The following is a 16,148-nucleotide window of genomic DNA, read 5'->3' as shown; positions in this document are numbered from 1 at the left end:
CCAGCCCTACTGTTGGCAGAGAGGGAGGCAGTTCTGAACACAGTTTCTCTGTTAGTCATAACTTTATTTCTCCTTTCCTGCAATGAGCTCAAGGCAGGATATGTGGGTCTCTTCTTCCTCTCCTCCTCCTTCCTCTGACCTCACCATCGTCCTGTGATGTAGTGAGGACGGAAGTCACCCCAGGGAGTTTTGTGGCCCAGCGTGAACGAAAACCTGGATCTCTCCAATCCCAATCCAGCACTAACCATTATACCACACTGGTTCTTGTGCTGTGTTGTGGGTATTGGCCACTAGGGGGTGCATGTTCTTTGCTGTCCCACAGTTGTTCCCTCTCATGCTTCCATGTCCTATGTGATGGAGCACAAATGCCCTGAAAGTACAGAAAGTACAAGAATAAAATATGTCATATGACGCTGCAAACACTTGATGGGAAGAAGCTGGTTACATGCGGCCTGTTGGGTTAGCAAATTTGGTGATTCATCTTTAGCTGTTCATGTCTGAAATGGATCAAATTTGAGTCTACATTGTTAGGGGTTCCAAATAAGTCCCATTCATTTTAGAAGCCATCTGGTTAAGTAAACTTCCATTTCCATTAGTATAAACATTATGGTTCATCTTCCATCTCTTCCTCCAGACGCTAACACACCTCATGCACAAGCAAATGCTTTTGCAGCTTTGTGATGATGGTTTATTAGCAATATGTTTGGAGTCGCTCAGCCCTGGAATTGTGCCTCTTTGGAGCGGCTTCTCCATAATAAAAGAAAGGAGAGAACAGTTGTGAAAGTTAATGCTCTGTTACAACCCTGGAACCACAGGGCCTTGTAACATTCTCCGTCTTCCCTTCCATGCCTCCCTCCCAGTGACCCGCAGCCTGAAGAATTCAATTGTTAATTGTCTGGTCCCCACAGAGCCATAGTTTTCATGCAGTCATTGCCTGAGCAGACTGGAAGCCCCTTCTCCCCCCCAAGGCACCTTGGGTCAGGCAAGAAATAGAAGGCACTTAGCCGGCTGTGGCACAGCGGAGGCCAGGATTGGGGTCATCGCTAAATAAGTGGCAATATTGTCTATCCAGCCAACAGGGAGGGAGGCGCTCCTTAAGGATGGACATTACTTACATTTCTGGTGTGAGGGCTAACATGGCCGAGTGAGAAAGGCAGCTCTGTTTCTCCTTTTGACAGAATCCCCCACAGAACCCCCCCCCCCAACCCATCCCTCAGAGCCCTCCTTCGCTCTCCTCATCTTTTTTAAGCTTCACATGCTGGTTTTTTTTTCCCAGTCCTTAAGATGGGAAACTTCAGGTGTCATTTGGGTGAAACGGCTTGCTAATTGCCACTCTGATGGAAAATAAAACAGGGACGGTGATATTAATAATTAATACGTTTGCAAGGCTGTAGCGATTTTCTGCATGAGGGATTTAAGTGCTTTATAAAAAAAAAAAACACCCCACAAACAATTATGAATGACGCCTCTCAGCCTGGCTACGGTTATTGAGGTGGCTAATAACATAGGATGTTAACATCCTGTCTTGGTTCTCTTGTCTCTTGCCGTAGGCTCTGAAGATTGTTCCAGAAATTTCACCAGTTCAAACGGTACTATTGAATCCCCTGGGTTTCCTGATAAGTATCCTCATAATTTGGACTGCGCCTTCACCATCATGGCCAAGCCAAAGATGGAGATCATCCTTCAGTTTTTAACCTTTGATCTCGAGCATGACCCCTTGCAAGTTGGAGAGGGAGATTGCAAGTATGACTGGCTGGACATCTGGGATGGTATTCCTCAAGGTAAGGATTAAAGTGATGTATTGCCAATGTTCTCTTCCGACTCTGGCTATTGTCAAGCTAACAGCATCAATTTTGAGTCCAAAGAGTTCCATAAAGGTCATAAATTGCTAATGCTCTACAGCTGTATCCAATCTCATATATTGTTGCCTTGTCCTTAGCAGAGGCCAGAAGTTAAATTGAACAGTGATGGAGTTCTTTGCTGTACTTCTTCTGCTGGCATTGCACCTTTTATGGTCCACTGTGATATTAGGGGATGTTGAGAATACACTAAGGCTTTTGAATAATCTGATCTATGGAATCAAATCATGGAGATCTCAAGGTAGAATCTGAAGTATTGGAGCACTGGTGTTTCAGAGAGCCCATTTAACCAGAAGGTGTAGAATAAAGTCATGAGCTACCTTGACTACACACAGCAAGGCTTTGTGTGTTACCCTGAGCCCCATTTTTGTAGGGAAATGGCTGAGAAACATTATCCATTGATCAATCATTTATGATTTTACTCATCAGGAAAATAATGGATGGATTGGAAGTATAATATAGATGGAAATAGCCATAAGCTTGGCTTTTTTGATACCACACGTATGTATGTATGTATGTATGTATGTATGTATGTATGTATGTATGTATGTATGTATGTATGTATGTATGTATGTATGTATGTATGTATGTATGTATGTATGTATGTATGTATGTATGTATGTATGTATGTGGTGTGTGTGTGTTTATCTGTGTATTCCATATATGATTCTGTGCCATGAGAATGAATCTCCAGTGAGTGTTCAGATAAAGTATGGATTCTTCAGAGACAATGCACGTATCTTTCTGTTCATTAGCAAACCTGTCTGAGTTCAACAGAGTTTATTCCAAGGGGCAGTAATGTAAAGTAATAGCCAAAGTCGATAATAGCCAAGTTACTCAGGGTATCAAAATTTTGTGGACTGTTACCTTTTCAGGATCTATGTGCAAAGCTTACTGCAGATAGACATTTGTATTCAAGGTTTGGGAAAGTTACTTTTTTTGACTGTAACTCTCTTAGAGTTTCCTAGTTAGATTGGCCATGGGATTCTGGGAGTTATCATGCTAAAAAAAAGTAATGTTTCTTAGCAAGATTGCTTAAGCATCTGTTTAAACTGATGTACAGGGCTATACTCGAGATATATTGTGAAGCTGTATTGCAGTACAGGCGAGTTCACACACACACCCCAAGTCCATCCTATGATGTTTTAATTTTTAACTGACTGGCAATATGTACAGATGTGCTATTTCTGGCTCTCCAGTCCTGACCGCCTTTCCAAGCTGATTGAGTAAGGTAGTTATGAATGTCTCTCACCCAAGCTACAATGGACTTTTCTTATGTTTCTGTTGCAGTTGGTCCTTTGATCGGCAGGTACTGTGGCACGAAAACCCCTTCAGAGATTCGCTCCACTACTGGCATCTTGTCACTTACATTCCACACGGATTTGGCGGTGGCTAAAGATGGCTTCTCTGCTCGTTATTATTTGGTCCAGCAGGAGGTGCCAGAGAGTGAGTTAACCCATTCTGAGGGTTCACCAGTGCTGCCCTGTGGAACTGGGGTCTGCATGGGAGCCTTGAAGCAGAACGAAATGTAGCCGTATATGGGTGTCCTTTCTGAGCTCCTCATTTCTGAATGCAGTGGCAAAATTCAGATGTGGGTGGGTGGGGAGTGGGGTTCAATATTTAAGTCACTTTTAGTTTGATATCATAAAATTAAGCATTGGAATCATGTGACAGAGCTCAACATGGTCCATTCAAATGTTTTCTTTCTTTCCTGCCTAAAACGTGAATGGTGATGGTTCTGTCACCACAAGCATCAATGGTGAATTTTGAAATTGAGGTGAAACATTTAAAACGTATTTTGAAATTCAAAATGGTGCAAAAGTGGCTAAGTTTTGATAAGACTCAGCAGCAGCACTTGCAAGTCCCTTCCATGACATTGGGCTTTCCTCTCCTTTACTTTTGAGACAAAAAAACTAAGGAAGGCCAGAGGGTGGCTCAAAATGGGCAGCTGAATGCCTTCCTCGGTGGCCTTGCAGACTGGAACCAGACCCTGTGGGACTGAATCAGGCCACAGGGCTGGAGCGTCGTTAGCCCTATCCTAATCTGCACTTGTTCCTTAAACTGGGAGAGAGGATGCTACCGTCAGAGTTAAACTAAGATTGAGTTCACAGTCCAGTTGGCTTCTTTATAATGCATGCATCACTTTGTCTTCCACTTCAGGCAGCAAAATATTTTGAGCCAATGCAATAGCTTTAAAAATCACTATACAGTGGTGCCCCGCAAGACGATGTTAATTCGTTCAGCGAAAATCGCTATCTTGTGAAAACATTGTCTTGCGAAATGCGGTTCCCCATTGGAATGCATTGAAATCCATTTAATGCATTCCAATGGGGAAAAAGCGTCATCATTTTGTGAAAATCGCCCATAGAGAAACCATTTTGCGAAGCGCAGATCAGCTGTAAAAATCGCTGTCTTGCGAAAAACAGTCTCAAAAATGCCCGTTTTATGAATCGCGGACTCAGCTGTCAAAATCGTCATCTTGCGAAAATTGGTCCCGAAAAAAAGTCTTGCGAAGCCCAAAACATCGTCCAGCGAAAATCACCCATAGGAAACACCATTTTGCAAAGCACTATAGTGATCACAAAAACTCATCGTCTAGCGAATTAATCATTTTGCGAGGTAATCATCTAGTGGGGCACCACTGTACTGTGCTCTTATCAGTTGCTGTTAGCTAAGAATCCGAATGCCTCCTGAGTGCCAGATTTTATAGGCAAACAACATGGAAGCATGCCTGATTCACACTCTGCTTCTGGACTCCTCAGGGTATTTGCTGGAAACATAAAACGGGACTAAATGTACCATTGGTCTAATCCAAGAAGGAAGTTCTTGTGATCAACACAGCCCTGGTCGTCTTGTCTCTATATGGCTACAAGTTCTTTTAAAGCTCCCTTTTCTTTTTCTTTCTTCCATGACAAAAGGAAACAAACCAAACAAGCCATAAACACACAAAAATGTAGATGCTGGAGAAGAAAAGAAGTCATTATCCAGATGGTTTGGAAATCAGTTGCACATGCGTGCAATATAGCTATTCCATTCTACATCCAACATCTATTTATTTACATGTCATTTTTATAGTCCACCTTTCCTCCAGTGGGTCCAAGGGTGTCCATGGTGCTCTCAGTCTCCATTTTATCCTGACACCTGATTAATAATTTATTAAACTATCCAGTTTATTCAACTATAAGGGAATGAATGCTTTGCTGTAAAGGGGAGGTCTCCACCCCATGGAGGCCATTGTTTTATTTCCTAAAACGGTTCAGCAAGTCTGTAACTGGAAAAGCCATCTGATTTTTGCCTCTATTATTGTTAGACAAAAACATTTGAAAGGCAGTGATGTGTGTTATCTTGATGCTCTTGGCTTACATCTTCTGCCTGGTGTTTGTTTGCTCTGTTCTGTTTTTGTTTTGGGAGGGTTGGCTGACAGCATGCACATAAAATCCCACATATGCTGTTTTCTCACAACAACCCTATGAGGTAGGTTAAGATTAGAGTATGATTAAATGTAAAGGTTCCCCTTGACATTTAGTCCAGTCATGTCCAACTCTAGGGGGTGGTGCTCATCCCCGTTTCCAAGCCGTAGAGCCAGCATTTGTCCGAAGACAGTTTCTGTGGTCATGTGGCCAGCGCAGCTAGACACGGAACGCTGTTACCTTCTACACACATTTTTACATGCTTTCGAACTGCTAGGTTGGCAGGAGCTAGGACAAGGGACGGGCACTCACTCTGTTGCGTGGATTCGAACTGCTGATCTTCTGACCTTGCAGCACAGAAGCTTCTGCGGTTTAACCCACAGTGCCACCACTTCCCCCTAAGTATGATTAGCCCAGGATTATTTGTGTGTTTTAGGACTGAATGAGAATTTGAAGCCAGATAAACTGACTGGGTTTTCTGTAAGGTTCATGACATTTTATTGCAGACTTCTTGATGTCTTCATCCTTTGTAGGAGACCATCGAGTGGCAAAGTTTTGCAGCCACACAGCAGTCAAGGAAGGATTAGATAAAATTCCACATGTGAGATCTTTCTTGTCTCATTTTGAACATTACCATTTTGTTAGCTTTTTTTTTTCAGATGCATGAAAGGATGTTGGTGCTCATTTTTTTTGCAGCCACATCTGCTTTCATTGATCAGGTTTTGAAGGCAATCCACAGTGAGGCTTTTAGGACACAGGTTTTACAGAAAGATTCCTCATCTGTCCTTTTTTCTGCCTCCTGCAGACTTCCAGTGCAACAGTCCGCTGGGGATGGAATCTGGCCGGATCTCTAATGAACAGATCACAGCCTCCACCAGTTATTCTGATGGCCGGTGGACACCACAGCAGAGTCGGCTTAATAGCGATGACAACGGATGGACTCCTAATGACGATAACAACAGAGAATACCTACAGGTAATGTCAGCTTGTAATATAATTACTGTCAGTAGCTAAGGAGGGAAATCAACAATCCTTAAAAGGTCTTGGAGTGAAGCCATCATATCCGACTCAGCAACAGTTGTGTTGTTTGGAAAGCTGTTGTGATGTGATGTTTAGGTCACGTTTGCCAAATCTGTGGTCTGCTAGAACCCCCAGCTAGCATCTTTTGTGTGAAAGGCTTGACTTGGTTTTGGCTTGACATGGGCGAGCCTCCTGTGTGTCCATGGCAGCAGCCTTGGCAGAGTTAGCCTGGCGAAGAAGCATCTCTTAAACGTTTAGATCCGTAGTTTCTCTTGGCAGGGGAACAGTCACTCTCCTGGAGTTCCTCGGCCCCATTCTCCAATCCCGCCCCCCCACCCCCTACACATTCATTTTCATCCAAGAACCAATCTGACAATCCTGCTGTGAAACTGACCCCAAGGAGATAGTGGCTTGCAGAATCTGTGGTTGTCCTTGTGGCATGCTGGGGGCCAGCAGAAAAGCTGCAGCTTGGCAAAAACAGCATGGCTCTGTCTTCATGAACTGAAGGCAGCAGCTCTGTCCAACCATTAACATTCCTGCAGAAGTTCGAGGCTTGACCTGGTGCCCCCTGAACCCTTGATGGGCTTTCCAGAAAGCTAAGGAGGGTGGGTAGGGGGTGGTGTGGGAAGGAATCGAGAAAGCATCCTAGCACTTACAAGCTTTCTAGGGCTCTACTGCAGTCAAAAAGGAGTGGGATTTTTGCTTTTGCGTGTGTTGGGCAGGTCCAGCAAGAATAATATTTATTCTTCTTGGGGAACTGCGATGTGTCCCAGCAGCTGGGAATTCCAGCTGGAATGTACAAACGAAAGGCTTCAGGGCTGCCCAGAGCAAACTGATTCACGATTCACGCAGCAAAGTGTTGTGGACTGGAGTAAGGTCTACAGGATGGTAGGTGCTTAAGAGCATTCAGTGCTGGAAATACTGAAAGGTCATTGCCCATAGAGCTGCCCAGTGCTTCGTAGCTTCATGACCGTTTATGATCTCCATCAGTAAGAAATCACTAAGCCTGAACTGGACATCATGACTTAATCTTCCATGTGAAAGACACCCCATCTGACCAAAATGGGTTAGTCTCTGCCTTCCACCGAGGAGTGGTGGGAGACCTCAGTTTTAGCAGTCCTTCTGTTGCTTGAGAGTTGGCTTTTTTTGACTTTAGTAATGTCAGGGCAAAGTTCCAAACCCCTTTACTCAGCAGAAGCTTGTGGTTCCCTCTCCTTCCCCACCCCACCCCACACTAGCAGATAGGCTGCCTGAAGCACAAAAATGCCTCTTTTTTTCCAGCTGAAACCTGCCAGTGTTTGTTTGCAAAATATTGGTGCCTCTCCTCTATATGGTAAATGGCACATTTTTAAAAGGGCACACCTCCCGTTTACATTCAAATTACTTCTACTCCAGTGCACAAATTACTATTTAATTGTTGTTGATTATGACAGTGATGATGATGGTTTTAAGCCGAGGCAGGAACACAACATGCACTGGGCGGTTTGAGAGAAACATAATGAGGATTTTATCCCACACATGTTTAGAGTTCAGTCCAACAAGACAGCGAGAAGCAGGGAAGGGGGTAGATGGGCAGTTCCGAAATGTGCTACTCTCCTTCAATTACGAAAACTGCAACAAAACCAGGCCGGCTGAAAACATTTCCTTCTAAGGCTCACAGGCTGCCACATCCAGGAATGTTAACTCAGCTGGTCTGAAAATTGATCCTATTAAATTCTTATACTGGAACAGAGCTTAGATGGAATAGGCAACTCTAAACATGGCCAGTGGCAAAAGCTACAGCTGCGTCACAGCAATCTGCTAAAAATGAAATACTGTCATGCTAATTTATGCCGGCTGCGTACCCGATCCTGATCAGGTCTGCTTTCAGAAACATCTTCCTTGGAGCAGCTGCAGCAGAGCAAAAGTCCTGGGGAGCCCACTTAGCATAACACACAACTATTGTCCCCTACCACTGACGCGCCGTGATCTACTGTGGTTCAGTCAGAAGGCAAAAAAAGAGGTTCACAATCCCACCTTAGAATGATGTGTTTGGGGGGCATAATTTCCATCAGTGTTTTTGCCCTCTTGTTCTGCAGGCTTGTCCTGTATAGCAGCTGCCAGAAAGCACCCAAGCTGTCTCAGAGTGCAGAACAAGCTGTTTTATTGAGTGTCTGGTTAAAGCTCCTGTTTTTCCCGACTGACCACAGGTGGATCTTCGCTTTCTGACGATACTGACGGCCATTGCTACGCAGGGTGCCATTTCCAGAGAAACACAGAATGGATACTACGTTAAGTTATACAAACTGGAAGTTAGCACCAACGGTGAGGACTGGATGATATACCGCCATGGCAAGAACCACAAAGTAAGTGCTTTTTCTCTCCACCCTCTCCAGTCCGCCCCCCCACCCCAAAATGTTACAAGGCATCCCAATGACTGACAACAGTGGTGGTAGAAAGGACGGCTGAAATGAATGGGGAGTTTACAAAGAGTTGTGCTACGTCTGTTTACTGCTAAGACACCAAATGCAGAAGCTCCCTCCCCCCCCCCCCACGCTGTTCCCAAACATTTCTCATATCGTGAGGAAGGATCGTTCTGTGGAAAATCTGGCTTGCTTCGCTGAGGGAGAGAGAGAGAGAGAGGAAGAGTCTCTGGTATGCCTTTTGACTGCAAATGAAGGAGAAAATGCTTTTGCAGACCCATGTTTTGCCATACAAGATTCATTGAGCATTTACAGCCTGGGCCTGGTCCCCATGCTGGGTTAACAATCACAAAACCACACGAAACTGCAGTTCAGGAGTTACTGAGGCCTGGAAGAATGAAAGGGCACAAATCCTGGGAGGGGGATCACAATGTCCCAGAGAATAAAGCCCGACAATAAATAATGAGGAGCAATTTGGCCTGTCAGGGGACAGGGGATCTGTAGCCTCAGCAGTGGTTTGGCAGTGATGCATGGAGTACTTGCTCCTGCTCTGTCTATAAATACGGCTGCTGCGCTGACCCTTGCTGATCCCTCCACCTCCCAATGCCTCCGGTGTGCTCGGTGGGGAGGAGCAGAGGGGGGAAGAGGGGAGGGTGGCTCAGAGAGGCACTTATTTCGTGCTCTGGGCAGGTGTGCAGGAGAGGGGGAGCAAAAGCACAGTCCGTGCAGAGTGCAGCTGGGTATAATAATGAAGCGCTGGTTGCTCCTGGGAAGGCACAGAGCTGTTCATCATCCTTGCCCTTCTTCTGAAGGCGCTCAGGACTGCCCCTGCCCTGTGCTGCTCTGTAACACCAGAAAATGAGAATTCACAAATGTTGTCATGGTAAATCGCCTCAAGCCAAGGGACGGGAAGAAGAGGTGTTGAAGTAAAATCTGAAAAAGGCTGAGGAGGGAAAGCAGCTGCCTTTTCCCTGCTAGGCAGGCCTCCTTAAAAGGAAGGCGCCCGTAGGCTCCTCTTTTATTTCTCCTCGCCTCAAGGGCTGAAGTGCCCAAGGCAATTCACAGAGAATTACTCTCAGGCCTAGCATTTTTGGCCCCTTGCTAGCCTGGTTTGTAATCCAGAGCCAAGAGTGAAGGTGGGACGTTTTTCATGGGTTGTCTGAAGTAGAGAAGAGTTCTCCCTAGGAAGACTAGACCGCGACTCTGAGAAAGTGCTGTTCCTGGTCAGTTCCAGTACTGAGATAAAACAGTATCATAGGAAAAGGGAAAGCGGGGCAATCCCCTTCTGAAGGGGAAAGATCAGCCTCCCTCCCTAGGGTGGCTCAGGTATGGTTCTGGTATGACCTCCCAAGGCTGAGATCCTGTTTCTGGGAGTGTTTAATAATCCTGCTGTGCCTTTGCATCTGGATAGTTCTGTTTTTCATTAGTAGCTTTCATCCCCTTTGATCCTTCTGTTTGGGAACTTGCGCTACTTGAAATGTTTTCATGGACTTTCAGTTGGACATAAGCCCTGTGCAGGCATTGTGAAAATCTAAGCATTACTCCAGGCAGAACGGGAAGATCCAAAGAGAAGCTACAATTACTGTCTTCTCTGCCATCCAGAATCTTTCTCATGGAGAATTCTAGGTAGCAAGGGAAAGGACTAGAAACACATTCAGCCAGATGGATTGATGCTCTCTTTTCAGATCTCCTTGGTTCACATGGGAAGATCAGGGTGGAAGGTTTGCTTCATACTTAGAGAGTTTGAAAAGGTTGTCACTTAAGGCCGCAACGCCCAGGATCTCCAGCTGAGAGTCCACCAGCCAAATCCCCGACAGCTAGGGAATTCTTGGTGTAAAAAAATAATGTTTCTACATTTCAAGATGACACCATAGGCCTTATGGACTCTCCCACCACTAGATCCACCTGCCTTTGTTTTGTTTTAGTTATACTTAATCTCAAAGAAAGAAAGGAAGGAAGGAAGGAAGGAAGGAAGGAAGGAAGGAAGGAAGGAAGGAAGGAAGGAAGGAAGGAAGGAAGGAAGGAAGGAAGGAAGGAAGGAAGGAAGGAAGGAAGGAAGGAAGGAAGGAAGGAAGGAAGGAAGGAAGGAAGGAAGGAAGGAAGGAAGGTCCTTAGAATTATCAGCAGCAGCCCTCTTGACAAACCTCACCCAAGTTTAATCTTCCAGCAGGATTCAGCAGGAGATGATTCATGTGAGATTATATCTGTACTGTTCACGGATCTGGAGAACAGTTAAAAATCATGCTCAGGAAGAAAAGGCAATAAATCACTTGAGATTGTCACTTATAGGAAATTTGCTATTTGCAGCAAACTGAGATGTGAGATGGATTTTGATCAGACCTCGTTGTCACATCTGGTTCCTTTCTATTTAACTCATTTAGTCTAGTAGTCCTCATCTGGAGCAAATAGGTTGGAGCAGCAGCAGAGAAGCCGATGGCTTTGAAAGCTGATCTATTCCAGCTGAGGAACACATCATTTGATATTAATCCAGGCGTATAACCTCCACCATCACCTTCAGAGGTCATTCCCCTATACCTTCAAAGGACACATGGAGCTGGAGAGGTTCCTGGGTCTCATCTCCACTGCTTCATTACCAACCTTCACGCACCAAACGGGATTGTCTGAAGCAGGAGTCTTCATGCACTCTGCAGTTACATTCTTGATTTCAGGGGCAGTCTACGTACATTCAGCCAGGAGTGCAAAGGTTCCCCCTTTGGTTACAGTGTGCAGACATCAGAGAGACAATGTACGTAGCCCTTTTCCTCCTCCACATGTTCTATAAACCAGACATTGGGGAAGTTACTGTTACATACAGCACTGATGTTACCTGTCTGTCATGGGTTTGGAGGGAAAGTTCCATCCTATGGGGAGTGGAAGGCGGGACATCAGGAGGAGGGGCTGTACTGTATATATATGTGAAACCTGTGTGGAGGAGTTAAGGAGAAGCTGGAAGAGCTGAGAGAAGAAGCTTGAGTGGGAGTCTGTGTGTCAGACAGGGTACTACTGTGTGTCAGTCAGTACCAACCTGATAGGTTCAGGTGTCTGTATGGTTAGCCAGAACTGATAGGTTCAGGGTCTGTGCTTCAAGTTAAGTGTTCTGTGTGAACCAAACTGTGTGTATGTATGATTGAGACTAAGCCACGTTACTGTATCTTATTCACTTGATCCTTTTATTTTTCCCTGTGTGTTATTTAATAAACCTTGTTCTTTTATTTGTTAAAAATCCATCCCTGGTCTGTGTGACTTCTTATAGGGAATGGTTGGTGGCAGCTTAGTGAAACTGTGGCATATCCCAGTAGGTCTGGGTTTGTCACATTGATTGGTGTCCAGCGTGTGGGATACGACTGGTCCAGTTGTCCAGTGGTCCAGCAAAGCCTTGGCAAGTGTGCCCAGAGCAAGGGGGGTCTAGTCAGGGACAATCTGAGAGCACGTAGGTAATCTTCTAGGTGTACCTCACGGGGGGGGTGCGCTAGTAGAAGAACGTGTAACCTCAGATTGGGGACTAGATTAGGGAGCTCTGAGGCAGCCTGTTTTGGCGGGAAAAAAGCTGAGGCAAAACTGTGTATTAGCAGTGATCTAGCCTGCCTGCTGAGAGGCCTAGCAGAGGGGGGTAGACTCTGGCTCGCAACTGTTGCAAGTTAGTGCTGAAGAACAGCAGTAATTTATAGAAAGCTGGTTCTGAGGCAAAAGGAAAAAAAAAAAGTGGTCGCTTTATTTTGAGGCTTGACTTTTGAAAGCAGCCTGTTCTGGGGGGGGGGGGGATTATGCCCTTAACTCGAAGCCAAATGGCAGAAATGGGTGAAGTGAAAGACCCCCAGGTTGACCAAGGTTCTGAGGATGAATTTGGCTCAGTGCAAGGTGACAGCACGGGAGAACAGAACCCAGAACTCAGGAAAATGCTCATAGCCCAACAGCATGAACTGAGGATGAGGCAATTTGAAGTGGAGGAAAGATTAGAGAGAGAAAGAAGGGAGGAAAGGGAAAGGCAATTTGAAATGGAGCAAAGGGAAAGAGAGAAACAAAGACAATTTGAATTGGAATTGCAGAGAGAGAAAATGGCGTTTGAGTTAAGAAAATTGGAACTGATGAATCAGAACAATAATAACAATAGGGATTCTGAGGGAGGCCAATTGTCTAAAGCTGACCTGAAGAAATTCCCTGTGTACCACAAGGGAGATTGTCCTGAAGTGTTCTTTTCCCTAGTGGAAAGAGCGTTTGTGGACTTCTCAGTAAGGGAAACTGAGAAGATGACCATCATGCGATCTTTAATCAGTGGCAGCCTTGCAGAAGTCTATGCAGAGATGCCAGAGGAACTGATGAAAGATTTTGCAGAGTTTAAAAAACTGGTGTTTGCCAGACATGGGATAAATGCGGAACAGCTGAGGCAAAGATTCAGGTCAATCACCAAGAAACCAGAGCAGACTTTTACCCAAGTGGGGGCCCAATTGGTGAGGCTGCTAGAGAAATGGCTATCTCAGGAGGGGACAGAGACCTTTCAGCAGCTCAAAGACTTGATAGCGCTGGAACAGTTCTATTCAGTCCTGCATGGGGAACTGAAATTCCAGGTGAGGGAAAGGAAACCGAAATCTGTGGCAGAAGCCGCAGAGATCGCAGATTTTATTTATCAAATAAGAAAACCCTTAGGTGCTGAGTGGAAATCTGTAGATAAACCTAAAGAAACCTACAGCAAGTACTCTCAGGGACCAGGGAAAAGCCAGCAAGGGGGAGGGGCCCATGGTGAAGGGAAGCCCTCAGACATGAAACCAAGACCTCAGATTTTGGAGGGAAAACCAAAACAAGATGAGAAAGACTCAAAATATAGCAGAAAATGTTATTTCTGTCAGGGAAAGGGCCATCTAATCTCAGAGTGTGAGAAATTAAAGCAGCTAAAAGGAATTGTGCCTCAGGATTCGAGTGGAACCAAGCCAAAAGCTGTGTTCTGTGTCCAGAAAGAGCAAAGCTCCTTGTCACTGAGGGAGCCTGTTGCCATGGCTACTCAATCTGGAACAGTTACATCTGCTGATCAGGCTGAGGAAAATGGTCCTCTTGTGGAGGTCAAGCGCTGCTTGCTCGTGAGAACAGATTCTCAGTTGTTTGAAACCGCAGGGGTGGACGTAGGAATACTTGACCATCAGTATCGGGGGCTGAGGGACACTTGTTCCCAGGTGACCCTGTGCCATCCAGATATTATTCCTAGGGAATATATAATCCCAAATGAGAGCATGAAGGTGGCAGGGATTGAGGGGCAGGTGATCTCACTGCCAGTAGCGGAGGTACCTGTGAACTTTCAAGGCTGGAGGGGAGTTTGGCGGCTAGCGATTTCATCGACTCTGCCAGCAGCCGTGCTCGTGGGAAATGACCTGGCTGAACATGTGAAACGGGTGCTAGTGATTACACGCTCACAAGCCACCACGGGGACAGTTCAGGGGGGTAATGATGAGCCAGAGACGGAAGCAGAGGGGAGTTCAGAAGCTGTGGTGGAAACCTTAACCACAGACAGCCGATTTGGCCAAGAGCAAAAGGCAGACGCCACTCTCCAAAAGTGTTTTGAACAGGTGACTGACGCCCAGCTAACACCTGAAACCCCAGTGAGGTTTCTAGAGAAAAAGGGGATTTTGTATAGAGAGACCCTGAGGAATATCTCAAAAGGGGGAGATGGGATCCGAAGTCAGCTAGTGGTACCTGAAAAGTATCGCCCCATGATCTTACAAAGGGGGCACTCTGACATGTTTGCTGCGCACTTAGGGGTGAACAAAACACAGCAGAGAATCACACAGAATTTTTACTGGCCTGACATAGGGAAGCAGATCAGGGAGTTCTGTAAACAATGTGATGTGTGTCAAAGGCAGGGGAATAGCCGCGACAGGACCAAAGCAAAGTTGTGCCCTTTGCCTGTGATTGACACTCCGTTCAAATGCATAGGGGTGGATATTGTGGGACCTTTGCCCAAGGCCACAAAGAGGGGGAACAGGTTCATTCTCACCATTGTGGACCATGCCACGAGGTACCCTGAAGCCATACCCTTGACTAACATTGAAACTAACACAGTGGCAGATGCCTTGGTGGGGTATATGTCCAGGATGGGATTTGCCTCAGAAATAATCACAGATTTGGGCGCATCGTTCACATCGAAGCTCATGAAACGGTTATGGCAAATCTGTGGAATTAAGCACAAGGAAACCACTGCCTATCACCCTGAAAGTAATGGGTTAACTGAGAAGTTCAATGGGACTCTAATGCGCATGATTAGGGCTTACTTGGCAGAGAATCCAAACAATTGGGACCAGAAGCTGCAATCCCTTTTGTTTGCTTATCGATCAGTGCCACAAGCCAGTACCGGGTTCAGTCCGTTTGAACTTTTATTTGGGAGAAGGGTGAAAGGGCCCCTTGATTTGATCAAACAAAATTGGGAGCAGATCACCCAGGATGACCCACAAGATGTTGTGACCTACATAGACTCTTTAAGGAATGACCTAAAGAGAAACCTAGAGCTAGCAGCAGAGACCCTGCAAGCTCAAAAGGTCAGAAAGAAAGCTTGGGATGACCAGGAAGGCAGGGAGAGGCACTTTGACCCAGGGGAGGAAGTGCTTGGGCCTAGGCTCTGCAAAGAGAACAAACTGCAGCTGGGTAGCCCAGAAATAAAATACTTGGGTCACATGGTAGGGGGAGGAGTGATCAAACCCCTAGAGGCCAAGATAGAAGCAGTTCGTGAGTGGCCCAGACCCAACACCAAGAAAAAAGTCAAATCATTTCTTGGGTTGGTGGGCTACTACAGAAAGTTCATCCCGAGGTTTAGCGAGATTGCGGCTCCGCTGACCGATCTGACGAGGAAGAAGGCTGATGACCGCATCCCGTGGACCAGCGACTGTGAGGAGGCGTTCCAGAGGTTGAAGCAGGCACTCATCAACTATCCAGTGCTGCGTGCTCCAGACTTCGACCGGGAGTTCATCATCTACACCGATGCGTCTAACAGCGGGGTAGGAGCAGTTCTGTGCCAGGAGGATGAAAATGGTGACCAGCATCCAGTGTCCTACCTGAGTAGGAAACTCCAGAAAGGTGAGAGACATTTGGCAACCGTGGAGAAGGAGTGTCTGGCCATAGTCTACGCGATCCAGAAGGCCAAGCCTTACATCTGGGGAAGACATTTTATTCTGTGCACTGACCATTCACCACTGCAATGGTTAAAGACAATGAAAACCCACAATAGTAAACTTATGAGGTGGGCTTTAAATCTGCAAGACTATGACTTTGAAGTGAAGGTGGTCAGAGGGTCAGTGAACTGTGTTGCTGACGCCTTGTCAAGAAGACCTGAAGAATGAAGACGGCGAAAGAAACATGGACTATGTATATATTTTGATGACAAAAAGTCAAATGTGTCTGTTTATTAAACATGTTGGTTTGTATAAATAAAGGTAACTTGATGTATTGTTAATGGTAAATGTTTAAATGCCTAATAG

General features: G+C 45.7%; 1 protein-coding gene across 2 annotated transcripts in view; it reads left to right on the top strand.

Moving 5' to 3' along the window:
- NRP2 (neuropilin 2) overlaps positions 1–16,148 on the top strand; it is a 249,724-nt gene that overhangs the window by 98,096 nt on the left and 135,480 nt on the right. For both annotated transcript variants that reach the window (XM_020780758.3, XM_020780759.3), the window contains exons 4-7: positions 1,551–1,781; positions 3,150–3,305; positions 6,075–6,244; positions 8,479–8,634. In XM_020780758.3, the coding sequence (XP_020636417.3) occupies positions 1,551–1,781; positions 3,150–3,305; positions 6,075–6,244; positions 8,479–8,634 (713 nt within the window). The remainder of the gene's footprint in view (positions 1–1,550; positions 1,782–3,149; positions 3,306–6,074; positions 6,245–8,478; positions 8,635–16,148) is intronic.

Source organism: Pogona vitticeps, chromosome 1, assembly GCF_051106095.1.
Source record: "Pogona vitticeps strain Pit_001003342236 chromosome 1, PviZW2.1, whole genome shotgun sequence".
Classification (NCBI taxonomy): Eukaryota; Metazoa; Chordata; class Lepidosauria; order Squamata; family Agamidae; genus Pogona; species Pogona vitticeps.
The sequence above is the reverse complement of the archived record's forward strand: the minus strand, read 5'-3'. Positions and strand labels throughout refer to the sequence as shown.